Source organism: Schistocerca americana, chromosome 8 (genome assembly GCF_021461395.2).
Source record: "Schistocerca americana isolate TAMUIC-IGC-003095 chromosome 8, iqSchAmer2.1, whole genome shotgun sequence".
NCBI classification, from domain to species: Eukaryota; Metazoa; Arthropoda; class Insecta; order Orthoptera; family Acrididae; genus Schistocerca; species Schistocerca americana.
Window position 1 is genome coordinate 398,837,133 of NC_060126.1, and position 27,455 is coordinate 398,864,587.

At 42.3% G+C, this 27,455-nt stretch overlaps 1 protein-coding gene across 5 annotated transcripts in view; it reads right to left on the reverse strand.

The window, feature by feature from the left end:
* The window catches only part of LOC124544612 (tyrosine--tRNA ligase, cytoplasmic), a 127,016-nt gene that overhangs the window by 49,974 nt on the left and 49,587 nt on the right, over positions 1–27,455 (reverse strand). For all 5 annotated transcript variants that reach the window (XM_047123209.1, XM_047123210.1, XM_047123212.1 and 2 more), the window contains 5 exons: positions 25,597–25,772; positions 23,921–24,042; positions 15,484–15,624; positions 15,188–15,373; positions 11,957–12,178 (listed from right to left, as the gene is read on the reverse strand). In XM_047123209.1, coding sequence (XP_046979165.1) covers positions 11,957–12,178; positions 15,188–15,373; positions 15,484–15,624; positions 23,921–24,042; positions 25,597–25,772 — 847 coding nt within the window. The remainder of the gene's footprint in view (positions 1–11,956; positions 12,179–15,187; positions 15,374–15,483; positions 15,625–23,920; positions 24,043–25,596; positions 25,773–27,455) is intronic.

Sequence of the window (27,455 nt, forward strand, 5' to 3'; positions counted from 1 at the left end):
CTATTTGGCCAGTGTTACTGAATAAAAGTGTATGATGGTTGGTTGATTGGGGTTGAAGGGACCAAACAGTTTCAAATGTGGTCCATTCAGATAGTGTGACATCTCAGAAAAGTCAGAACGATAAAAGGGAAAAGGCTAAAAAACGTAGAAGTGCAGTCTTGTCATCAATGGTAAAAACAAAATGAGGTAAATCGGCAAGAGAGGGACCCCAGCGCTATGCTAGAGGCAGGAAATATCCCACCTCTGAAGCAGTAGAGGCAAGACCACCTGCGACTTACAAGCGTTCAGTCGCTGGAATGTAGAAGTGTGTATGGGAAAAGGAGACTAACCAATCCTAAAAATTGATAAAAATAGAGTAAAAGGGGAAGAAAAGAGGATCTCAGCCAGGGAGGGGAGTCGGCAATCTCCAAACAGCTTACAGTGGGAGATACCCCAACACTCATCACCCTGCCCCAACGCCAGAGTGAGGTTAAACACCTTAAAACTGAGAATAAAAACCACTTTCCCACAGAAAACTGAGAACCATTCGACTACCCGGGAATCGTCAGCCAACATTAAAGGCAAAGTGCGGGGGAGTCTGTACTTAGTACACAGAGCCAAAAGAAGGGGGCATTCCACCAAACTGTGCAAACTGTGGGCTAGTGACTGGAAGGCTCCACAACCAAATAGTGGGGGTGGCTCATTACGCAAAAGAAAACCATGGGTGAACCTGGTATGGCCGATGCGGAGACGACACAGTATGGTCGAGTCCTTTCGGGAGAGGCGTAAGGAAGAATGCCACGGGCCTGGTGTCACCTTAATCCCACGAAGTTTATTAGACAGGGAGGTACCCTGCCAAGAGTTGGCCCATGATTGTCCGAAGTGGGATTTGATGTGAAGCCGTAAATCCGCTGCAGGAGGGGTTACAGAGAATGGGGGCTAAGTGACTGCTCCACCAGCCAAACAATCAGCAAGCTCATTACCCAGGATACCCACATGGCCAGGGACCCAAAGGAAGTCAACGGAACAAGCACCACAGTGAAGATCTGCAAGATGGTCACGGATGGCAGAGACCAAGGGATGGCGTGAAAAACACCGGTCAATAGCCAGAAGGCCACTCATTGAGTCCATACATAACAAAACGTGGTTGTGTTGGGACTGTTTACTAAAGGTAAGGGCCTGTGAAATTGCCATCAATTCCACAGTAAACACTCCACATGTAGGTGGCAGCAGATGATTTTCCATGCCAACTGAGGATGTGAAGGCATATCCCACACGATCAGCAGATTTAGAGCCATCTGCGTAAAAAACAACAGCATCCTGAAACTCCCATAAAATTCGGCGGAAAAAGGAACGGAACACCATTGGGGGGATGGATTCTTTTAGACCTCGGCGGAGATCCATCCGAATTCGGGGCCGAGGAACTAACCAAGGGAGATTAGGGGGGGGGGGGGGGGGGGATCATGGAAGACAGGACAAAGAAGGAAGCTGAAAATCGCAGCGTAGAGACGCAAGGCGGAGGGCAACTGGTAAACCTGCCCGGGACGGGAATCAAGTGGGCAACCTCTGTGGTCTGGGAACAGAATAGAGTAGGAAGGATGAGTAGGAGAGGGACGGACAGCGACTTCATAAGACACCAGAAGCTGGGACCACTAAACAGAAAGGGGGGGATCCCAGCTTCAACCAGGAGACTATCAACAGGGCTAGTCGGGAAGGCACCGGTGGCCGAATGAATACCACAAAGGTGGACTGGATCCAGCACGTGTAGTATGGAAGGAGAGGCTGAACCATAAACTTGATAACCATAGTCCAAGCAAGACAAAACTAAAGCACGATAAAGGCAGAGAAGGATGGCAGTCTGCACCCCAAGAGGTGTAGGCAACGAAGCGAAGGACATTGAGTTTATGGAAACATCCTACATTCAGAAGTCTGATATGGGGCAGCCAAGTGAGCTTATTGTCGAAAAGAAGACCTAGGAAACGAAACTGTGGGACCACAGACATTCGTTGTGCATCGAGATAGAGCTCTGGATCGGGGTGGATCGCAGTACAATGACAGAAGTGGACCACCCGCGATTTTGAAGGACAGAATTGAAACCCGTGTGAGGGGGTCCATGCAGAGGCATGCCGTATAGCTCCCTGGAGCTGCCATTCTGCGGCGGCCATCGAAGAGGAACTGACCCAAATGCAGAAAACATCCACACACAGAGCAGGGGGACCAAAGGACCGACAGAGGCCCCAAGTCCATCGATAGCAATGAGGAAAATAAGTACACTCAATACAGAACCCTGTGGGATGCCAGTCTCCTGGGTCCATGGAGAACTAAAAACAGTACCAACCCAAACCCTGAACGACTGACGGAACGGGAATTGGAGGTAAAAATCGGGAGTGGGCCCTCGAAGACACCAATGATGAAGTGTAAGTAAGATGTGATGGCGCCAAGCTGTGTCATAGGCCTTGTGAAGGTTGAAAAATACTGCAACCAAATGGTAGCACTGGGAAAAAGCCTGCCAAACTGCGGATTTCAAGTGAAGTAAATGATCGATCGGAGACCGTTCCTCTCATAAGCCACACTGGTAAGGTGACAATAGATCCCGAGATTTGAGGACCCAATTGAGCCGACGGGCTACCATCCATTCAAGTAACTAGCAAACAACATTTGTCAGACTAATTGGCTGATAGCATTCAACAAATAGGGGGTTATTACCAGGCTTAAGGACAGGAACCACAATGCTATCTCTCCACTGAGAAGGAAAGTCACCCTGGAGCCAAATATGGTTAAACACCTGGAGAAGATGTTGCATTGTGGAGCACTGAGATGTTGAAGCAGTTGGTTATGAATGGAGTCTGGGTCAGGGGCCGTATCATGAGAAGTAGAAAGTGCGGAAAGAAATTCCCATTCAGTAAAAGGTTCGTTGTAAGATTCTGATGGACAAGGGATAAAACATAAGGTGGAAGCTTCGGCCCGCTGTTTCCGGTGAAGGAAAGCAGCCTGATAGGAGGCTGATGCTGATGCCGTTGCAAAATGGGTCACAAGATGTTCCGCAAGAATCAACGGGTCCGTACAAAGGCCATCTGGGAGGTGAAGGCATGGGAGGGTGGACTGCCGATGGCAACCTTGGAGAGAGTGAAGTGTAGCCCATACCCGTGACATAGGGACAGGAGAACCGAGGAAAGAAACAAAGCGATCCCAACACAGCTGTTTGCTCTGTTTGATTAAATAATGGGCTTTAGCGCAAAGGCGTTTAAAGGTTATAAGGTTGGCAACGGATGGATGCCTCTTAAGGTGTTGCGAAGCTCGACGGCGATCACAGATGGCAATGGCAATGGCCGTACTCCATTATGGGACTTGATGGCGGTGAAATAGTCTAGATGAGCGCGGTACAGCAAGGCTAGCATCGCGTACGATCGCGTCAGACACATCACATAGGACGTCATCAATACAACCCGACAAAGAGGGACAAAAAATGACCTGTGCAGTGTATAGAGGCCAATCAGCAGGTTGGAAAGACCAACGAGGTAACCTGTCCATCATGGAGCGGGAAGGGAGCGAGAGAATCAACGGGAAATGGTCACTATCACAAAGGTCGTCATGTGGCGACCAGTATAATGAAGGGAGGAGGGAGGGAGAAGAAAGAGGAAGATCAATGGCAGAAAAGGTACCATGACCAGCACTGAAATGAGTAGGGGAGCCATCATTAAGAAGGCACAAGTCGTGGTCTGCAAGAAACTGGTCTATGAGAAGACCCCTTCTTGGGGTCCTGGGACTTAAGTTTCTTCTTCTTTTCTGTTTGAGATCGAGGAGGGCTGTGTGGCATAAAGGAGCCAGCTGCAGCAAGATCGGGAACAGAAAGAGACCATGAGGATAAAATCAGAGCTTAGAGCCCACACAGAGGCATACCGATAATCCTTCTTTCCACAAACAATACGAGACTGGAATAGAAGGGAGAACCCATAGAGGTACTCAAGGTACCCCTGCCACACACCGTCAGGTGGCTTGCGGAGTATGGATGTAGATGTAGATGTAGATCGGGCGACCTGGGGGCTGACAGACAGTGGTTCTCGCAGTTGTCGCGTGGCAGCTGACCTTTGGCCTGGAAGGGGTATCCCGGGAGGGACGCCCTCGACCGGCAGACGCCTAAGAAGTGGGACACTTCTCCAGCTGGGGAGGGGAAGTGGCACCTGGAGGAGAGGGTGTGGGAGCCGCAGGGGAGGAGAGGGGTTCAGGAGGGGGGGAGGAAGGGGTGAAGATGTAACTAAAGGATAACTAGACGTCATGGACACAGGGTGAAGACGTGCATACTTATTACGAGCCTCAGCGTAGGTTTAACAATCAAGGGACATACCCTCCTGTATCTTCTTTTCCTTCTTATATACTGGGCAATCTGGTGAACGTGGAGAATGATTGCCATGACAATTAACACACACAGGAGGGGGAACACAGGAACTCCCCTCATGGAGTGGACGTCCACAGTCACCACAGAGAGGGGCCTGCGAACAGCGGCAATACGTGTCCAAAACGCAACCACTTAAAACACCTCACGGGAGGTGGTATGTACGGCTTCACATCACATTGATAAAGCATAATCCGTACTTTCTGAGCGAGGGTATCCCCTTCAAAGGCCAGGATAAAGGCTCCATTATCAATGCGATTGTCCTTCGGACCCTTCTGAACACGCCGAACAAAGTGAACACCCTGCCATCCGAGATTATTATCCCGAAGCTCCTCATCAGTTTGAAGGATGACATCCCTGTGAAAAATAACACCTTGAACCATATTTAGAGACTGCTGGGGGGTAATGGACACAGGAATTGTGCTAAGATGGTTACAGGCACAAAGGGCCGCAGCCTGGGCAGCTGAAGCAGTTTTGATCAACAATGAACCCGACCGCATCTTGCTCAGGGAGTCTAATTTGCCAAACTTGTCTTCAGTGTGTTCCACAAAGAATAAAGGTTTGGTATTGGTGTAAGTATTCCCATCAGTCTTGGTGCAAACCAGATAGTGGGGGAAAGGTTTTGCCCCTAGACGACGGGCCTGACCCTCCTCCCAGGGGGTAGCCATGGAAGGGAAGGCTGAAGGGGAAGGAGAAGCAGCACTGAAAGAATCAGTTCCACGCAGAGAGACGGCCGCAGAAGAAAGCCCAGAGTTCTGGACCCATATGCATTTCATTTGCATAGCATCTGCCCTGATACCACCCACTCCGATCAGGGACTCTCCTCACGGGTGCCACCGAGCCACAGCAAGGGCCGTCTGGTATGGTGGCCATTGCCGGGAGTTACGATGCTCCAGGATGACAAGCAACCACTCCTAGGATTACACGAGGAGGTCACAGCTCAGGTGTCAGAAGTGTGATCCCTGTGTGTTCAAGGGGCTCAACCGAAAGGGTACATAGCGACCCCACAACACGGGCTGGCTACCGTGCTGCCTATGCACCCTAGCAACAGACAACGACGTGAAAGAAAAGGTGGAATGAACTAGGAGGGCACACGTTGGAGACACTAGGTAAGGTGCTCTTCCCCAAATGGCTCACACTACAGAAGAGAAATTTAGTAATGGAGGTCAAACCCCAGAGGGGGAGCAGGAAATGCCAAAAGGATGAGGTGATTACGCAACAAAACTAAATCACAAAACCAACATAACCAGGAGGATAGTGGGGCCAACATAAGCAAGGACACCAAGAGAGGGAGAGGAGAGGGCGAAGAGGAAGGAGCGAGGAGAGGAAAGGAGGGGAAGGGCAAGGAAATGCAGCCCTGGAAAGAAGTAAGGCTGCAATAGCTCGCGGCCCCTCGCCACGCACGTACTCACGATAGAACCGTGAGCCCCCTGGGGGGAAAAGTGTATGTATGAAAAGCTGTTGTAGCTAGTAATAAAAATAGGAACCAAAACCTACATCCTGATAAATGCATATGCCCCCATGAATGATAAAAACAGAATCAACAATACAGAAGTGGGACGATTCTGGAACAAGCTGAATAAGGAGATGAGATGCGACTCACAGCCATTCACTATAAAGCCATAAAGCTAAGGCATCTAAGGAGACAACATGGGTGAGTCAAGATAACAGAATTGGAGGAAGATAACTAGATCATGTAGTGATCTGGGACAAGAACCACAGGGAGATTATGAACATTAGAGTCAGAGAAAACAGTAGAATGGAATCTGACCATTATCTTACCGAAATTAAATGCAAATGGTAACCAAACAGAAATAAAATGATAAAGATGAACACACACAGAACAAGAACTTTTGAACAGACACAAGGGTGAATCTGCATGGAACCCCATAGTTAAAAACACATGGGAAAAACTGAGGGACAGAAGCTGAATCAGAATGACTTGCCACAAGCAACATGAGGTAAAAAACAAGTGGTGGCCAGATGAATGTGAAGATGTGTTGAGTGTAGGAGGGAGGGTATGACAGACATTTATGAAAGAAAAGGACTTGAAGATTTATGAGAAAATGAGAAGAACAATGGCTAAAATAATAAGAAATGCCATATGGATCAAGTGGAATGAATAGTTGGATGAAGTGGATGATGCATTCAAGAAAAACAGAACATGAGTCTTCTTTATTGAGATGATGAATAGGATAAAGAGCTATGAAGTAAGAGAGCCAATTGTGAAGAGACATGAAGGTAAACAGCAAACACAAGAGAAAGATGTATCGGAGGAATTGGCAAGGTACTTCAACAATCTTCTGAACACTGAAATACCTACAGAGGGGCTAAGGCTATAGCACAATAGGGAAAACAACAGAGGCCATACACCCACCAGAATGTAAGCAGTAAAAGCAGTTAAAGGTCTCATGAAAAACAAGGTGGCAGATAGTGATGGCATTTGCATTCAGGAAATTAAACGGAGTGATCTGATGACAGAAGACAGTATGTATAAAATAATAATGGGCATCCGGATGAATGGAAATATACCAAAAGACAAGAAAGAAGCCATCATCACTCCAATACATAAGAAAGTTTACAAGAAGATGCTGCACGACTACAGAAGGATCTCACCACTTAACACCAGGTACAAGATACTCTCTAGAATATTGTTAAGTAGGCTGGAAGAGCAGCTTGAGTCAAGAATTGGGGACTATCAGGTTGGCTTTCAAAACGGAAGGAACTGTATCAAACAAATTTTTGGACTCAAAATAATATTTGAACAACATCACAGGAAATATAAAAACACAGTAGTGATTTTCGAGGACTTTACCAAATGTTACGATTCTGTAGGCAAGAACGTATTGTTGAATGGCCTTCATGCCAGAGGCCTGGACACAGTCACACACAAATTAGTATGGAACATTTTCAAATGTGCGTCTGCTAGGATCAGGTACTGAAGCTATCGGAAAGCTTCAAATTATTGAAGACAGAAGTTCGTAAAGAAGGTGAGTTGTCACCAATTTTGTTCAATTTATTGCTGAATGAAATGGTCCAATACTGGAGACAGGGGAACAAAACCATGGTTACTGAAGATGTACAAATTGGGTACAAAATAAAATACAACACAATAGTAGAATGCCTAGCCTTTGCCAGTGATATGCATTATTAGATGAGCATGAGAATGAAGAAGACTAAAAAATGGTGTTGGAAAATTTTGCTGTAGTTGCAGCAAAAGCTGACCTCAAAACAGTGTCGACTGAAGTCCTGAACGTAGATACCAACTATAAGATTGAAGGCTGAGTAGTGGAGAATGTGAACTTCTGTTACCTGGGGACTACATAACAGGAAAGTTACAGAAGAACAAGAGCATAATACACAGGTCCCACATGCTGCAGAAAGTACAGCATGAGGCAAAGACAACCTATGGAAAGAAAAGCCTGTCTAGGAACACCAAACTGAGACATCATACATAAAAAATAAAAAATACCGCAATGGACCTCATGGACACGACTACCTTGGGCATGAGAACCTGTATCCAACTGGAGGAGGAGGAACAAAAGATCTTGAGAGACATGTGGAGACAAAAAACACCATGTGAAGTATGTATGCATGCTTAAAGGCAGAGCTATATGAGAGTTTTGAACCAGTTTCAATCATGATACAGAAGATTGAGATTACCAGGCCATCATAAGGATGGAAGACGCGTGTGTGTGTGTGTGTGTGTGTGTGTGTGTGGGGGGGGGGGGGGGGGGGTAATCTACTGTGAGGTTATCAGTGGCCTCAGGAAAATTAGTAGAAATGAACTGGTTAGAACATGTAAACGTTGTAAAACAAGTCTGAGTTAATTTTACATAAATGTGCACTCATTCTCTCCCAACCACACAGACACTCATCCGCACAATTACAATACGCTCACCTCCTTTAAGACAGCATAAATATTGTCATATATTCTAAAACTATCAATTATGACAATACATGAGGAAAATTTAAAGAATTGCACTGGGATATATGGCTAGCTAATCACTTAAAAAAAAAAAAAAAAGCCAGGTGCACATTACAAGCATTTCTCTAAAATTTTAGAGAACAAGTTAGACATGTCACAGAACCTTAAAAGTCGTATGACGTTCATTCATGTCATTATCAGCTGAAACAAAGGGCAAATATATACGTAAATTAGCTGCTGCCTAAAAAGTGGCTTACTGTGATCTGTACACCATACCTCAAGCACCATGAACTGAAGCATCTCACTGGATCGAGAATCCATGTGTCACAAGACTGTTCCCTATGAAAAGGTGAGTGAGAAGGACCTCATCCTGTGTGTGCGGCTTGAAGGAGCTGTGCCATAGCTGAGGAGTTGAATTTACCACGTGCAGCTAATTGTCTCTTGCTTCAAGCCACTCTTCTTCCCATTTATGTATGACACTGTACCTCAATAGTAAGATGATAGCCTCTAGGCAAATGTTAGAACTACACCTTGTTACTGCAACACGTTTCCTTTGTTGCTACATCTGCCAACTGCATTTAGTTTCCATTAATAATTCTGTGCCCCGGTACCCAGCAAAAAGACACTGCCTTCCCCAGCCTTTTCTGGTGGAGAAGGGTGTTCTGGATATTCTTGGACTACTTTACCTGCTGGGCACAAGTGTTACAGTGAGCGAAAGGCACTCAGTCAATATGAGCAGATGAGAAATTCCGTAGTTGCAACACACCTTATCTGCTCCAGTGTCCTCAAGATCTTGTATAATTCTTGATCAAACACAGTGAATTCTTGAGGTAATCTGATACTGAGGACACAATCAGAGAAAACAGCAGAGCAGTCAAGGGAGTCCCCTCGTTTAAACCCCCCTGTGAATACAACAATATAGTTGTGCATCCCCTTTAAAATGTTATAAAATACTGTTTTCTTTTAAACAGATGTGGAAGTGGTGCCTCACCTGTATCTCACTAAATCTAAAATTACTCTGGGCCTCTGCAGTAACCAAGGTGGTGGTCTGTTTCAGTCCTGGATTTGGGTTTGTACTTATACTGAGTGAGCCCTGCTCATACTTCACACAGATCCCAAACTGCCTTGTTGCTTGTAACTGATTCAAGGAAAAGTGTTCCATGAGCAACATTATGGTATGATGGTGAACTGGGAACACTAAGGATCTTAAATGCCTGACGCACAATGAGGAGTTGCTACCAGATAGTGAGTGGTGGATCCCTAGCCTCAGCACAGAGACTGGGTATGGGGCTGGTCCTGTAAGCTCCCATGTCCAACCGGATCCCATCAATAGTGAATAGTGCTGTGTATGAGCCATTTTACCCTCTCTACCAGCAACCCCTTTCACATCTGCATACGCGAGTGGCCTACCCGGTGAAGCCAAAGGGGTCACACCTGTAAATGACAGCCAGAAGATCTCATGCCTCCACTAGGCTGACAGCTGGGAGCATGAGTGTCACCAGAGATTGCTGGTCCCATGGACTTGCTACCCGCTTGTTTCCATCGGCCCACATGGCCAGAAATAGATTCAGCTCTATCCTGGCACTGCAAGGGTATTTAGGCTGGTGCTAAGTTATGCCAGGTCAGTGGATTTCTTCAAGTCCTCTGGACTAGACATAGACTTCAGTAATGGTCCATCAATTAGAAATCTCACTAATGATATCAGAATCTCTGACACCATACTACCACCAGTCGCCACACAGCAAGGGGCAGTCAGTGACTACCTCGGACGTTGCCAGGAAGTGGTATCTATACCAGAGGCTGCAGTGGACTGTGGTACTGGCCATCGCCAGTTGTAACTTTACGACTCCATAGTGAACTCAGGCTTTAACTTTGTCATTTTTTGGGGCTGTGTGCCTAATTACAAACTTGTGCTGATCCAGTGATAACCACAAATTTACCATGGATGGTTCTTGTAAAAACTTACTCCAAGGAGTAGATTTTTATTTATATGTTCTTTAATAAATTTGTTCTGCATTGTTTACCTGGTGTGTATTCCCACTGCACCTCCACCAGTGTGAAACTTATCAGATAGCATCAATGATCTTCCAGTAAGGAGGGATTACTGATCTGTACACTGTTCACCCATAGTGTAGCTGCAATCTCATGGAAGCCCTGCCTGCTCCGCATGACCTGACTCTAAGAAACTTAAGATATTCAGTGCTTTTTGGGTATTTATGTTTAGGTCCTTTAGGTGTGGTAACGACAACAGTTTTTTAATAATAAATGAGGTGCAGAACGATCACCAAGGCTTTAAAATGTAGAAGAGTGTCCCTCATATGCAACTGAGGTAAATTAAAAAATATGGGAACGATGACTGAAATAAACACAAACACACTTATCTGCAGAAAATTTGAACTCTGTCTACACAACCCACTCTGGCAATTTCTTCACTCTAATTGTAACTGACAAGTTACTGTTGTAGTGTTAGAGGAGAAACAAAAAACTAGGAAATGGTCCACAGATACAGAGCATTAAACAGGACTCCTTACCATAGGTGCTACACCATTTACGGTTATGGCAAAGTGGGTAACACTTGAAACCCTTCCTTGAAAATGCCATTCCCCTAGTCAAAACTATCTGACAGAACATCATGTCTCAGTACCTATGAAAGTGGCTACCTGCTTAGCTGAGTGGTATTGTGTTTACCAACCATGCAGTGGACCCGGGTTCGATTCCTGGCCAGGTCAGAGATTTTCTCCGCTTGTGGATTGGGTGTTGTGTCGCCATCATCATCTTTTCATCATCATCACTAACATGCAAGTCGCCCAATGTGGCATCACCTGAAATAAGACTTGCAACCCAGTGGGTGAACTTTCCTGGCCAACAATGCCACACAATCATTTCATTTTCACTTATGAAAGTGTTTGGATAAGAAGAACTGAATGACTATGGGAAGGCAAAGTTGGAAATCCCACTTGTAGAACTGTCCTACACAACTGGTCCTATAAGTAGTGCCTTGCACCTTAATGATGCCACAAATTATCCCTTTACAATGCCCTTAGAAAAGCCTGCTGGACAGCTATTTCTAGCAGTGTCAGGTTGTCGACAGTGGATTAATACCTCTGGAATCGACACTGAGAGCAGCTAAGAAGTTACCTGGTCTCTAATATCAGACTAGACGATAGTTGACCATTCACTCCAAGGTCTTTCCCACACAAATTGCCAAGGCAGCACTTCTGTAACTACTGTGACATTTTCAGCCTTTTCATAGTTTGAGGACAGCTTGAATAGCATTTTGTTGCAGTTTTACAGTAATCTATTATCTGGAAGCCACAACCTAATGTTACTGACTGCTGTGTTTTCGGCATCATTTATATTACATTCCAAGTCATTCATGGCGACACTTGTGTCATCTGCAAACCTACCATATTTAGTGACGGATCAAATAAATATATTAAGAAAAGCAATGGATGCAAAATACGGCCTTGTGGTATACCCTCCCCCCACTTCACAGCACTCTAGCTAGATTCATATCTATTCCCTGTCTGTGAAATATAAGAATAAATCCAACATTCAAAATATGATGGTGCAATCAAATATTATATATATCAAATACATACAGTCAATAATATAGAGCAGAAAAGATCAGACATACAGAATTATAGGCAACTTACTCTGTTTTCCCGGAGGAGGATAAGCCTTCTCCACTAAGAGCTTCAACTCTTTTTCCTCAAATTTCTTTCTAATTGGGTCTAAAAGCCTATTCATGTATATTTCAACACCTGCTTTTAGGTCTCCTGGATGCACCTCCTCTTTTCGAAAGGCCTCCTCCAGGGAATCATAAGTTGAATAAGTGACATTTCCTCCATGTTCCGCAGCACGCTGCACTGTAAATCCTTAGGAAAGGCAGGAGAAAAATTAATAAATAAATGATACCGTACTCTCACATAAAGTCAACACAAAAGAAAACATAAGTGAGGAAAAACGATACAGTAAATCTGGCATTATTGAGGAGGGAACAGAAGTGATTTAGGATTGCTGTGTCATGACACAATAAATCTGGCACTCTTGAGGAGGGAACAGAAGTGGTTTAGAGCTGCTGTGTCATAACATTTTTCTACTAGGCTAGTGAGGAAAAAAGACTGGCATCTTATTAAAATCTGGAGGTATTTTGTGGAAGGAATTTTTATTGTAAGCTCAACAGTGGTTGGTGGTGAATATCAAGGGACAAAGGAGAGCTAAGCAACATTTAAAACCAATGTGGGCTGGGTTCTGGGCAGGAGAGCAGCAGTTTTTCTGAATTAGTACACATTCTGCTCAATGAGCATCAGATTCTTTGAATGAGGATTAGAACTGTCTCTCCAACATGTCCTTTATAATCGCAATGCTTCTGACAACAAACTACAGAACCTTCTCCCTTCAAACTATAGAACTTTCTCCCTTCGTACTTACCACAGACCTCTTCTTAATCTTTCCATCTTTCGCCACTCCATTTCTGCACCTCCACTCCATTCCATTCCATTCCATTCCATTCCATTCCTGCTTCTCCACACAACACTCACCATGCAGATTAGATATGTTTGTATCTCACTGCCCCCTCGGACATTTTCACGCATTATAAACCCTCTATCCACCTCCACACTGTTTCATTTTATGCTACTGTTATCTCTTCATACTCCCATTAGTCACAGTAGCATTTTAACTGACTCTTCCTTAGGTCTTTGTACAACAACATTACAATAAATGAAAAGCGCTGTATTGCTTATGCTCTACAGGATTAATTTACTGAATTACCCATTTTATAGATTACAAGGCCATCACCAAACTTTAACTGACTTATGTTGTCAATGAAGTTGCAATGTTTGTAAACAACAGTGGACAAGATGTAACTCATTTAGACTGAGCCACATACGTACAGTGAATGTCATCTTTGATAGTGTGGTGGTAATGCAGTTTAAAAGGTAAAAAGTTGTGCATAAATTAATGCAGTATAAAGGGGAGCAAACAGGAAAAACATTGACGCTACTAAAAAACTGTGCCTATGTAATAGTTTATATTACATAAACAAACAAAATAAATAAAGCAAAATTAGTACTTGACAAGATTACTTCTAGAGGTATTGAACATGGAAAATAATATAAGAGCCAATTAAAAGAAATTAACAATTGTAACATCTGAATATACGGAGTACAGAGATAATCATAATAAAATAAAAAGAAATGAATACATACGGGAAAATGGAGGATTATAATGGAACACACAGTGTGGAAAGTGGAAAATGAGAGGATTACGTGAAGTTTAGAAGAGAGGAAGTATTAAGCTGTGTTTGGTTATTTAACATTAAATCACAACTGTGGGCTAAATGTTTGTTAGTTTCCACAACTACCACATGATTTGAGTTTTTGGTCTTTGTTTGCTAAGTGAAGGACATGCCACTGGCTGGCAGTTGTGGCCGTCACTCAGTACTGAGTGAGGGCCACAAAACTACAAGCCACAGTAGCACATTCTTCACTTAGCAAACAAAGGCCAAAAACTCAATCAGTTTGAAGGCCTGAAAATCAACAAATGTTTAGCCCACAGTTCCAATTTAATCTTAAATAACCAAACACAGCTTAACATTTCTACACTTCACATAATCCTCTGTTTCGATTACTTTTCACACTATCTGTTCCTCCCTTTATATTTATTTGTTGTTCAACTTTACATCTTTTAAATTGCATTACCACCACATTGTCAAAGGCGGCATGTACTATGTGTTAGAGCCTCAATCTATATGAGTAACTTCTTTCCCAATGTTGAAAAGTGACACATTTTATTTTATGTACAAGTTCTTGGCTGCACTATTTACTTACTTATTTGTAGTGATACAAGAACCTGTCTCGGCGTTTTGCCATTATGAGTGTACCTGTGAAGATGGTATAATAGGTACAATATTATTCTTTATGTCTATGTTAGTCTACATCTAAATATGGCATCTCATTCTTACATCTTAGCTGGTATGATGTGGCCCTTATGGCATCTCGGAGCGTAAATGTCAGTTGTCTTTTTATTATGGTAGGATCACATAATTTATATGTTTACTTTTTGCTTGAGTGACCTTGATATTTTTGACAGCTTTGGCTCAGCAATGCTATCTATCTACAAGTACAATGGAATGCCAAGTCTGATGATGGCCTTGTAAGCTGAAAACTGGTGAACTAGTAAATTAACCCTGTAGAACATAAACAATATGGTGCTTTTCATGTATTAGTCACACCAGCCTTATATGTCAAGTGTAGCTTCCATTATTCATGGAAGTTCTTTCCCAAGTTATCATATTTTATGTTCATTATGTTTTATGTGTCACTGAACACATTTTGTTCACAGGGTATTCCATCTAGAAATCTTCAATACTTTTAACTCATCAAGAGATTCATCATTTTTTTAAAATAAAAGCCTTCAACTTAAAGTTCCCATTTGAACAATCAGATCTTCAAGGCATTATGATCTGACCAATTCATTCAAGCAATGGTGGGATGTACGTGGTGCACCAGAACAAAGTACCCAGTTAATAGGAAGTGGAAAGCAACTTCTAATTAGAGTTATATTAACTGTTAAATCTAGGACAGATATGCACAATCACAGAACATGCCACTTACATTGCTTTTGGTTGAATGTTACTGGATCATCAAGTACAGGTAAAAGAAATTATACAGTGCAAAATAAGTTCATGGAATGAAGTGATAAATTCATCTATCAATCACCCATTTGACTGAATTCTTATAGTGAAATTTTCCTCTTCTTTTTCTATTACTTATACAGAATCTAAGAGTCAAGAATGAGATGTCTACCATCTACACCCAACAAAAATGAAAATATGGAAAGTTAATCTTCGCAAATAATCATTTCTTCATGTAAGTACTGACCTTCACCTTCCTTGAACAATGGAAAGAGGACATGTTTAGCAAATGCAAGAACCCCATTGTCTTGGACATTTCCAGGCTCACAAAATGCTTTTTTCAGTTTCTTCTTCACCGCTGCTGGTGAATCCAAAAGATCAATCTTACTGTCTTCTTCAGATGAGGACATCTTACCTCCAGCAAGCCCTGGAACTAAACAATACTTCCTTTCTCCATATCATGATTGTTTGGCAATGCTGCAAGTATTGACAAGCATAATTTATTACAATCTAGTTTTTTCTCCACACAGTTTAACTCCTTACCCATAGGATTCATTATGTGGATTCTCTTAGAATATCCCAACTGGGGCAAGTACTTTTCGGCAAACGTAAAAATTTTACGCTGATCCACACCACCAAATTGCGCATCAACATGCAGATATTCTTCATCTAGTGCTTGAAGTCCTAAGGAAAACAATAATTCTCACATTACACATCAACAGTTTATTAATTTTTTTGCAGCATTTTCTATGCAGATCTAATTTTGGAATGTTAAACAGTTGTGAATAATTCTGTTTAATGAATAACAAAAAATAGCTTGGGCAAAACAAAGCAACATCAAGCCAAGGATCACGAATTATTATGCAGATGCTACAATGATCGATCAAAGCAGACCGAACAGCAAGGCTGAAGTTTCTGATAAATAATCAGAGCACTGTTTCAGTGGTTTCAATCTGGGACCACCAGTAGAATGCAGCCACAGGGGAGGAAGACAGGCATATTATAGTAATTGAGTGGGTTAGTGGTTTACACTTGGACCAGTGTGAAAGTGATTTCAGTAAGTCTGCCATACACAGTCCAGTCTCAGGCACCACCCACACTGTCAACTTTTTCAATGGCTTCATTTCAATGGCTGCTTCACAGCCTGTGTCATCTGGATCCTTTCCACCAACAACAACTTTTCTGAACTGTGCAGGTGGGAACTCTCCTTGCAATATATCTTATGTTCCTGTAACCCTTCGGGCCTCAATCTTCATTAGTCACTTCCTTACCCATCTCATCCCTTCCATGTTCCCATTCCAGTAATACACAACCCTCTATTCCACCAATGCAACCACAGTCTTTCCACTTCTCTCCTTTTCTGCTAACCTCCCCCCCTGCCTCCAGCCTTCCGTCTCACCTCCTGACTGCACCTAGCTGCCCTCTCATCTCTCCACTTCATCCCTATATGCTCCCACAAGCAGCACTTTACCATCCCCCACCCCTATCCTGCTATCCCTCCCCCTCCCCACCCCAGCCTCTTCTTACCCCCACCACCCGGTTGCTTCTCCCGTCATGTGCTGCTGTTCACAGTCTGACCTCAGTTGTCAGAGACCGTGGTCATGTGTGTGTGAGTTGCATTTGCTTGGGTGTGTATGTGTCTGCTGCCTACTTCTGATGATGGCCTTGTTGGTCTCTGCTATATGGTGAGTAGCAACTATCTTTTCCATAATATTGTTCCACACAAACAAAGGAAGATTAACATCTAATGTTCCCTCAAAGATGAGGTCATTAGAGGGCAAAGTTCCAATTGGACAAGGATATGGAAGGAGCCTGGCCACATCATTTTCATAGGAATCATCCTAGCATTCTCCTCACACATTTTCGGGAAATCTGGATGGCTGGACCAGGATTTGATCCTCATTGAACCCAAAATCTGCATACTGTAAAATAGGCAATGGCTGATGTGAAAAAATCTTATGGCTTAGTTAATAAGAGGGTCAACATTGGAATGTGACTTCAAATAAGACCCGAATATTCATTACAGAAAGTAAGGAAATAGTGAAAATTATGATACATCAATGATGTCTGCATAAAGTAGCATGCAACTAAAAGAGAAAAAGCACTTTTTCCATCTTTCATCATCTTCTTCTTCTCCAGTTTAACTGGACTGTAGATTACCTTAGAATAACCTAATTGTAGCTTGTAACAATATTATGAAAAGGAAAGTTGCTACACACCATATAGTGGAGATGCTGAGTTGCAGATAGGCACAACAAACAAAAAAGACTGTCAGACAGTGATCTTTCAGCCAACAAGGCCTTTACCGAAAACAGACAACATTCTCTCTCTCTCTCTCTCTCTCTCTCTCTCTCTCTCTCTCTCTCTTCTCATGTCAGGGCATGACATGAAGTAGTTGAAACCCTGGTGGGGGACATGATTCAGTTACTCAGTCTGGGTGGTAATAAGTCACAAGGGGAATGCTCCTCTGTGGCTGGACGGTGGGACTTTGGGAGGTGGTGGGTGACTGGAGAGAGAAGGCAGAGGAGATTGGTTTTTGTACAAGGTTGGGAGGGTAATTACAGGTTGTAAAGGCTTCTGTGAGGCCCTCAGTATATTTCAAGGGGGACTCGTCACTACAGATGCGATGGCCACAGGTTGCTAGGTTGTATGGAAGGGACTTCTTGGTAACGAATGGGTCACAACTGTCGAAGAGGACATATTGCTGGTGGTTGGTAGATTTGATACGGACAGAAGTACTGATGCAGCCATCTTTGAGGTGGAGGTCAACATCGAGGAAGGTGGTTTGATGGGTTGGGTAGGACCAGGTGAAGCAAATGGCTGAGAAGGTGTTGAGTTCTGGAGGAGTGTCATTAGGGTGTCCTCTCTGCCACTCCAGATTGTGAAGATGTCATCAGTGAATCTGGACCAGATAAGGTGTTTGATTTTGGGTGGTTAGGAAGGATTCCTCTAGATGGCCCATGAATATGTTGGCACAGGACAGTGCCATGTGGGTGCCATTACCTTGTACCTGTTTGTAGGTGGTGCCTTCAAAGGAGAAGTAATTGTGGGTGTGGATATAGCTGGTCATGATGACCAGAAAGGAGATTATGGGTTTGGAATCTGTCATGTTTTGGGAGAGTTAGTGTTCAACCCCACCCCCATGAACCATGGACCTCACCGTTGGTGGGGAGGTTTGCGTGCCTCAGCGATACAGATGGCCGTACCGTAGGTGCAACCACAACGGAGGGGTATCTGTTGAGAGGCCAGACAAACGTGTGGTTCCTGAAGAGGGGCAGCAGCCTTTTCAGTAGTTGCAGGGGCAACAGTCTGGATGATTGACTGATCTGGCCTTGTACCACTAACCAAAACGGCCTTGCTGTGCTGGTACTGCGAATGGCTGAAAGCAAGGGGAAACTACAGCTGTGATTTTTCCCGAGGGCATGCAGCTTTACTGTATAGTTAAATGATGATGGCGTCCTCTTGGGTAAAATAGTCCCCCATTCGGATCTCCGGGCGGGGACTACTCAGGAGGACGTCGTTATCAGGAGAAAGAAAAATGGCGTTCTGCGGATCGGAGCGTGGAATGTCAGATCCCTTAATCGGGCAGGTAGGTTAGAAAATTTAAAATGGGAAATGGATAGGTTGAAGTTAGATATAGTGGGAATTAGTGAAGTTTGGTGGCAGGAGGAACAAGACTTTTGGTCAGGTGAATACAGGGTTATAAATACAAAATCAAATAGGGGTAATGCAGGAGTAGCTTTAATAATGAATAAAAAAATAGGAGTGCGGGTAAGCTACTACCAACAGCATAGTGAACGCATTATTGTGGCCAAGATAGACACGAAGCCCATGCCTACTACAGTAGTACAAGTTTATATGCCAACTAGCTCTGCAGATGATGAAGAAATTGATGAAATGTATGATGAGATAAAAGAAATTATTCAGGTAGTGAAGGGAGATGAAAATTTAATAGTCATGGGTGACTGGAATTTGAGAGTAGGAAAAGGGAGAGAAGGAAACATAGTGGGTGAATATGGATTGGGGGAGAGAAATGAAAGAGGAAGCCGCCTGGTAGAATTTTGCACAGAGCATAACTTAATCATAGCTAACACTTGGGCCAAGAATAATAAAACAAGGTTGTATACATGGAAGAATCCTGGAGATACTGTCAGGTTTCAGATAGATCATATAACGGTAAGACAGAGATTTAGGAACCAGTTTTTAAATTGTAAGACATTTCCAGGGGCAGATGTGGACTCTGGCCACAATCTATTGGTTATGAACTGTAGATTAAAACTGAAGAAGCTGCAAAAAGGTGGGAATTTAAGGAGATGGGACCTGGATAAACTGACTAAACCAGAGGTTATACAGAGTTTCTGAGAGAGCATAAGGGAACAATTGACAGGAATGGGGGAAAGAAATACAGTAGAAGAAGAATGGGTAGCTCTGAGGGATGAAGTAGTGAAGGCAGCAGAGGATCAAGTAGGTAAAAAGATGAGGGCTAGTAGAAATCCTTGGGTAACAGAAGAAATATTGAATTTAATTGATGAAAGGAGAAAATATAAAAACGCAGTAAATGAAGCAGGCAAAAGGGAATACAAACGTCTCAAAAATGAGATCGACAGGAAATGCAAAATGGCTAAGCAGGGATGGCTAGAGGACAAATGTAAGGATGTAGAAGCTTATCTCACTAGGGGTAAGATAGATACTGCCTACAGGAAAATCAAAGAGACCTTTGGAGAAAAGAGAGCCACTTGTATGAACATCAAGAGCTCAGATGGAAACCCAGTTCTAAGCAAAGAAGGGAAAGCAGAAAGGTGGAAGGACTATATAGAGGGTCTATACAAGGGTGATGTACTTGAGGCCAATATCATGGAAATGGAAGAGGATGTAGATGAAGATGAAATGGGAGATACGATACTGCGTGAAGAGTTTGACGGAGCACTGAAAGACCTGAGTCGAAACAAGGCCCCGGGAGTAGACAACATTCCATTAGAACTACTGACGGTCTTGGGAGAGCCAGTCCTGACAAAACACTACTATCTGGTGAGCAAAATGAATGAGACAGACGAAATACCCTCAGACTTCAAGAAGAATATAATAATTCCAATCCCAAAGAAAGCAGGTGTTGACAGACGTGAAAATTACCGAACTATCAGTTTAGTAAGACACAGCTGCAAAATACTAACGTGAATTCTTTACAGACGAATGGAGAAACTCGTAGAAGCCGACCTCGGCGAAGATCAGTTTGGATTCCGCAGAAATTTTGGAACATGTGAGGCAATACTGACCCTACGACTTATCTTAGAAAATAGATTAAGGAAAGGCAAACCTACACTTCTAGCATTTGTGGACTTAGAGAAAGCTTTTGACAATGTTGACAGGAATACTCTCTTTCAAATTCTAAAGGTGGCAGCGGTAAAATACAGGGAGCGAAAAGCTATTTACAATTTGTACAGAAACCAGATGGCAGTTATAAGAGTTGAGGGGCATGAAAGGGAAGCAGCGGTTGGGAAGGGAGTGAGACAAGGTTGTAGCCTGTCCCCGATATTATTCAATCTGTATACTGAACAAGCAGTAAAGGAAACAAAAAAAAATTTGGAGTAGGTATTAAAGTCCATGGAGAAGAAATAAAAACTTTGAGGTTCGCCGATGACATTGTAATTTTGTCAGAGACAGCAAAGGACTTGGAAGAGCAGTTGAACGGAATGGACAGTGTCTTGAAAGGAGGATATAAGATGAACATCAACAAAATCAAAACGAGGATAATGGAATGTAGTCGAATTAAGTCGGGTGATGCTGAGGGAATTAGATTAGGGAATGAGACACTTAAAGTAGTAAAGGAGTTTTGCTATTTGGGGAGCAAAATAACTGATGATGGTCGAAGTAGAGAGGATATAAAATGCAGACTAGCAATGACAAGGAAAGTGTTTCTGAAGAAGACAAATTTGTTAACATTGAGTACAGAATTAAATGTCAGGAAGTCTTTTCTCAAAGTATTTGTATGGAGTGTAGCCATGTATGGAAGTAAAACATGGACGATAAATAGTTTGGACAAGAAGAGAATAGAAGCTTTCGAAATGTGGTGCTACAGAAGAATGCTGAAGATTAGATGGGTAGATCACATAACTAATGAGGAGGTATTGAATAGAATTGGGGAGAAGAGGAGTTTGTGGCACAACTTGACAAGAAGAAGGGACCAGTTGGTAGGACATGTTCTGAGGCATCAAGGGATCACAAATTTAGCATTGGAGGGCAGCATGGAGGGTAAAAATCGTAGAGGGAGACCAAGAGATCAATACACTAAGCAGATTCAGAAGGATGTAGGTTGCAGTAAGTACTGGGAGATGATGAAGCTTGCACAGGATAGAGTAGCATGGAGAGCTGCATCAAACCAGTCTCAGGACTGAAGACAACAACAGTGTTCAATAGTGTTAAGGCCATGGGCATTAAACAGGGATGTCAGTGGAAAGGGAGGTGGCATCAATAGTGATGTGCAGGGCATCATGTGGTAATAGAATAGGGACTGTGGAGAGTTGGTGGAGGAAATGATTGGTATTTTTTGTATAAGAGGGTTGGTTGCAGGTAACAGGCTGAAGATGTTGGTCTATAAAAGCAGGGATTCTCTCAGTGGGGGCACAGTAACTGGCCACAATGTGGTGTCCTGGAGGGTTGGGTTTATGGACTTTAAGGAGCAATTAAAAGGTAGGGGTGCGAGGAGTGGTGAGGGCGAGGAGAGAGAGAGAGGTACATGGTATTCTGAGTGTTTATAACCCTTACATCAGCCACTCTAGTTTGGAGCTTCATTTTTGATTGCTCATGTTATGTCAGACATCTGACTATTTTAGAGAGAGAGAGAGAGAGAGAGAGAGAGAGAGAGAGAGAGAGAGAGAGAGAGAGAGACTAGAGACTCTGAGGAGAGGTTCTTGGCTGTGCCTAAGGATTTGAGGGGAGACTGGAGATCCCACTGGATTCCTGGAATGGGGTCACTGTGGCAGGATTTATAGGTGGATGAATCTGACAGCTGGCGAAGTCATTCTGCTAGATAATCCTCGTGATTCAAAACAACAGTGGTGGAGCCTTTCTCGGCAGGTAGGATTATAAGGTCAGGATCAGCTTTTAGGTGGTGGACTGCAGTTCTTTCTGCAAATGTAACGTTAGTTTGAATGTTGATGAATTTGAGGAATGATGGTGAGGCAAGGTACAAGATCAAGAAATTCTGGAAAGTTAACAGGGGAGTGATTTTGGGGCAGTCCAGGTGGATCACGGATGGAAGGAGGAGCGAAGTGAGTCAGGCAGTGTTTAACACTGGTCTTTGGTTGAGTGTGATTGGTAGGGTTAGTGGCGGAAAAGTGTTCCCACTGTAAGGACTGGGAGGAGGAGAGAATGTCTTTAAGAAGTCCTGCACGATTGAATTTGGGATTGGGACAGAAGGTGAGGGCTTTGGAAAGGACTGATACTTCTGGGGGGGGGCTAAGGTTTTTGGAGGAAAGGTTCACGACTGTTTTTAGGGTCTGTTTAGTTTCCGAGTTTTGAGTGGTGGTGGGAGGGAGTTTTTGAGGGTGGGGTAAATGTAGTAGTTCTGTAAGACAGGGTTTGTCAGTGTGATGTGGGGGAGGTTTGGAGGTGAATAGTGGTAGTAGGAAGTGAGCAGAGTGGAGAGTTTTTTGAGTTGGCGTTGTGCATGTTGCTGTAGTTCCTGGACGGCAAGAGTTTCAATGTGTGATATGCTTGTATCTATAAAGGCATATCTGTGTGGTCAGTACCTTTCATTAAACTCCCTCCCTTTTTCACTCGAACTATTGGGCAATAAGAATAAAGTGACAATTTCAAAATTAGAGGTACGTGGTATTCTGAGTGTTTATAACCCTTACATCAGCCACTCTAGTTTGGAGCTTCATTTTTGATTGCTCATGTTATGTCAGACATCTGACTATTTTTTTTATCTTAAGAATTATGAGAGCATAAGCTGTGAGAACAGCAACTAAGCATCTTGGAACCAAATACTGTCTGTGGCAGCATTATCACCAATATAATAATTAAACTCAAATTACAGCTTTCCAGTGTATAATGGAATTGTTTGCAATTTGTCTTGGTCTTGCACATCATAATTCTTGTATTTATTTCCGTTTCTAGACCACCTTGGACTAAGTCCTACTGCTTCCAGATCTGAAGGGTCTGGAAACCATCACATTCTTAATGCAATACTCTAAATCAAATGTGAGACAAACTGTAACACTACACTACAAATTTTTAATTTTAGTTTTCCATCAAATAGATAAATACTTACAACTACATTATGTCTATTTTGCAAGTTTCTTTGAAGAACCTATCTTGCTTATGAAGGCAGGTTTATCTACATTCACACAGGCATACAAAAGTTTGTAAAAAAGTATAAAAAAATCATTATGTACAGATAAATCTGTTAGGTTTTGCAACTTCCCTTACTACAACTTTGAATTGTAGAGATTCTGTGACTATGCTGAAAAAGATTTGGAAAAGATTGGCAGTATAAACTATAATGTCATGTGCCACTTCTGCTCTAAATACACAGTTTTAGTATACAAGCCCCCTTTAAATCATTTCGGGGATCCACATCATTGTTTTAGGTTTTTTGGTGAATTTTCTTTCTGAGTTGAGTTTCATTTTGGTTCCACTACGGTAGACATGCCTTTCAAGCCAACATTATACAACGCAGAGAAAGTTAAGCATTGTTATCACAATAGGTACAATAAATGAACTCTAACATCTAATACTTGTATTTATAACTCTCACAGCTTCTAGTTTCAAGTTTCTTGTATTTAACAAGCTCCAAAAATTTTGCTACTGAATACCAGTAGTGATCTCATTAAATTGGTTTTAATCTTGTTGCTTCCTTTGTAAATTTTATTAATAATTATGTCTCTCTACAAAGTTAAAAAGCAAACTAAAACTTTACAACATGTGAGGTAAGTGCAATATCATTAACAAGTGAACTTTAAACTAATTCAAAAATTACCTGGATACAAAAGACCTGACAAAAGAGGATGGTCGACTTGTTTTACAACTTCAGCTCCAGCCTTTTTTGCATCATGTTCAGTGATGACTGAACTTAATCTGTATACATCAAGGGTGTATTCCCTAGAAAGAGAACATAATTGTCTAAGACAGTGGATAAAATTGTCAACGTTTTTACAGTTTTGACAGCTGCAACTGAACTGACCATTTTCAATATTGGCATTAGTTACCATCTTGTAGGGTAGGTAAAATTTTCTCAGGTGGATAATTGACGTCACATACACACTCTACAAATCACGATAATGTTATGGCAAATAAATCTAATTTACTGTAATATAGTTAATTATCCATGCTATTTCATTCAGAACTATAACAACAAATTTGATCAGAATTGGTGTATAATATGCACATCTTGTAAGATACCAATAATCATAGGGGTTGTATCCCTATAACTGTGCAATGTCTTTGTGAGTGTAACGTAGAACCATGGCCAAGAAGTCACTACTCCCCTCCTACACAAGGAACATTGTCAGATGAAAAAGTAATGTTGACAGCAAGAAAAGTTCCTACAACAAACCACAGATTGAAGCTTGAAGGTGTGAACCGGATCATGAAACAGAAACTCTGAAGCATTATAATACCCTTTCAACTATGCTGCAGGACATCAGTTAATAGGAAAATAAATAGCCTCCAAGGAGAAAAACTGATTGTGTGTGTGAGTTACAGTCCTTATGTTTCATCTATATGAGAATTCTAATAAGTTGAAGTGACTTATAAGTGTACTTTCTACAATCAAACTTTTTTTTTTTAAAAAAAAGAAAAAGTACTGAATCTAAGAATGCCGCACATTTGCTTTGCCCCAACACGGAATTTAAAAAAAGAGGAAATCACCCACCCATCAAAATACAATATACCTAAAATACATGCCACGACATGAACTGCATTTATTCTTATGGTATCACATTCATTGGTTTCGCCAACTCACAAACTGTTCACTTCCAACAAGTTCGGGCTACATTACAAATAGTCTTTTATCATTACCCACATTCCAGAAAACAACACAGATATGTGGTAGATATTGTCAGTGTTGTGTTAGCTCTCTGTTTGTACATATTAAGGATGGCATGTAAAGGATAACAACTTTTACTGGTATGCTCAACTCACCCTAACCTTTGGCCATGTAAATAAGACAGGCACAGCTTCGTGCATCCAGAATATTTCTAAAGTTTTGAAGCATATCTTTCAACAGTTAATTCTGTAACAGACCATGATATTTTTGTATGTTGTAAAAATGATATACCTATACGTAATGTATAATTGTGGGGTGAGATATATTTGTTACATCTGGCAGCTCACTGCAAACAATGTAACTGTCTTCCTTCTATATTATGAGATAGTTTGAATTGAAAACAGAGTAATAATTTTAATATACTTCTGGGCAGCAGTGTGAAATTTAAATATAATCTTTTTCGACCTACTGTTACTGCTGTTGCTACTGCTACTGCTACTGCTACTACTACTACTACTACTACTACTACTACTAATGCTCATACCTCATTACCAACATCCTTATAAAAATGAGAACAGTTTTGACCTTAGAATGTAATATTGATATTTTTATACTGAAGTGATACATACATACAGACCTAAAGCTAATAAAGAAATGTAGACATTTACCTTGACAGCTGGTAGTCAGTGCCCTTGATAAATTTTAGCTTATCCAGTGGTACTCCTATAGAACTCAGCATTGCTTTGATAACATGTTCATAATATTGGGCTCTGAGAGAAAGAAGCTCCCATGGTGCTTTCATATTATCAAGGTATGCATGCAAATCCGCAAAAAGAATTGTTACCTGCAGTAAAGAATGTCACTCAGGATCTTTAAAGTCACTGATATTTCCAGGATATCAGAGATTACTAATACACAAACACACACACACACAAATAATATCAAATGACTCAACTAGTTAAACTGACCAGATATTGTGCAAATAGGATAACAGCCAATACATGATTAAATGAGCTAATGCAAACCGTATTACAGTGTGAGCATCTTTTTCCAGGCTTCTTGGGATCTAGTTCTCAATTAGAAGAAGACTTACAGCCTCTATGGTTTTGTGTTCTAATCTTAGTAATGAAAAAAAAAAAATAGTATGTGAATCAGCACTGTACAACCTACAGCTAAATGGTGTGGTTCATTTTGATTTGCTGTGTACTGTTTATTTGTTGTAAAAAATGAAAAAGTAGTTTGCTGGACCATTGTAAGCACTATGGAGAATTCATTCTTGGGAAAACAAATCTCACTATTCACAATGTAGCCTACTGCCTTACACACTCACAATGTGACCTTAGCAACTGACCCTCTTCAATTTTCATCATACTTATACACTGAAGAGCCAAAGGAACTGGTATAGGCATGTGTATTCAAATACACACACATGTAAACAGGCAAAAAACGGCACTGCAGTCAGCAATGCCTATATGAGACAACAAGTATCTGGCACAGTTGTTAGATCGGTTACTGCTGCTACAATGGCTGGTTTTCAAGATTGAAGTGAGTTTGAAGATGGTGTTATAGTCGTCGCACTAGTGTTTCGAGCCACAGCATCTGCGAGGTAGCAACGAAGTGGGGATTTTCCCATCTGACTATTTCACAAGTGTACCATGAATATCAGAAATCTGATAAAACACCAAATCTCCAACATTGCTGCAGCCGGAAAAAGATCCTGCAAGAACGGAACCGACGATGACTGAAGAGAATCATTCAACGTGACAGAAGTGCACCACTTCCACGAACTGCTCCCGATTTCAGTGTTGGGACATCAACAAATGTCAGTGTGTGAACCAGTCAATGAAACGTCATCGATATGGGCTTTTGGAGCTGAAGGCCCACTCGTGTACTCTTGATGACCGCATGACACAAAGCTTTGCGCCTCACCTGGGCCCACCAACACTGACATGGAACTATTGATGACTGGAAACATGTTGCCTGGTCAAATGAGTCTCATTTCAAACTGTATCAAGTGGATGTACGTGTACGGGTATGGAGACAACCTCATGAATCCATGGACCCTGCATGTTAGCAGGGGACTGGTCAAGCTGGTGGAGGCTCTGTAATGATATGGGGCATGTGCAGTTGGGGTGATATGGGACCCCTGATACGTCTAGATACGACTCTGACAGGTGACTTGTACATAAGCATCCTGTCTGATGACCTGTATCCATTCATGACCATTTTGCATTCTGATGGACTTCAGCAATTCCAGCAAGACCATGTGACACCATGCAAATCCAGTATTGCTACAGAGTGGCTCCAGGAATACTTTTCAGAGTTTAAACACTTCCGCTGGCCACCAAGGTCTCCAGACATGAACATTATTGAGCATATCTGGGATGCCTTCCAACAAGCTGTTCAGAAGAGATCTCCACCCCCTCATATCATATGATATATGGCAGCCCTGTAGGATTCATGGTGTCAATTCCCTCTAGCACTACTTCTGACATTAGTCGAGTCCACACCATGTCCTGTTGCGGTA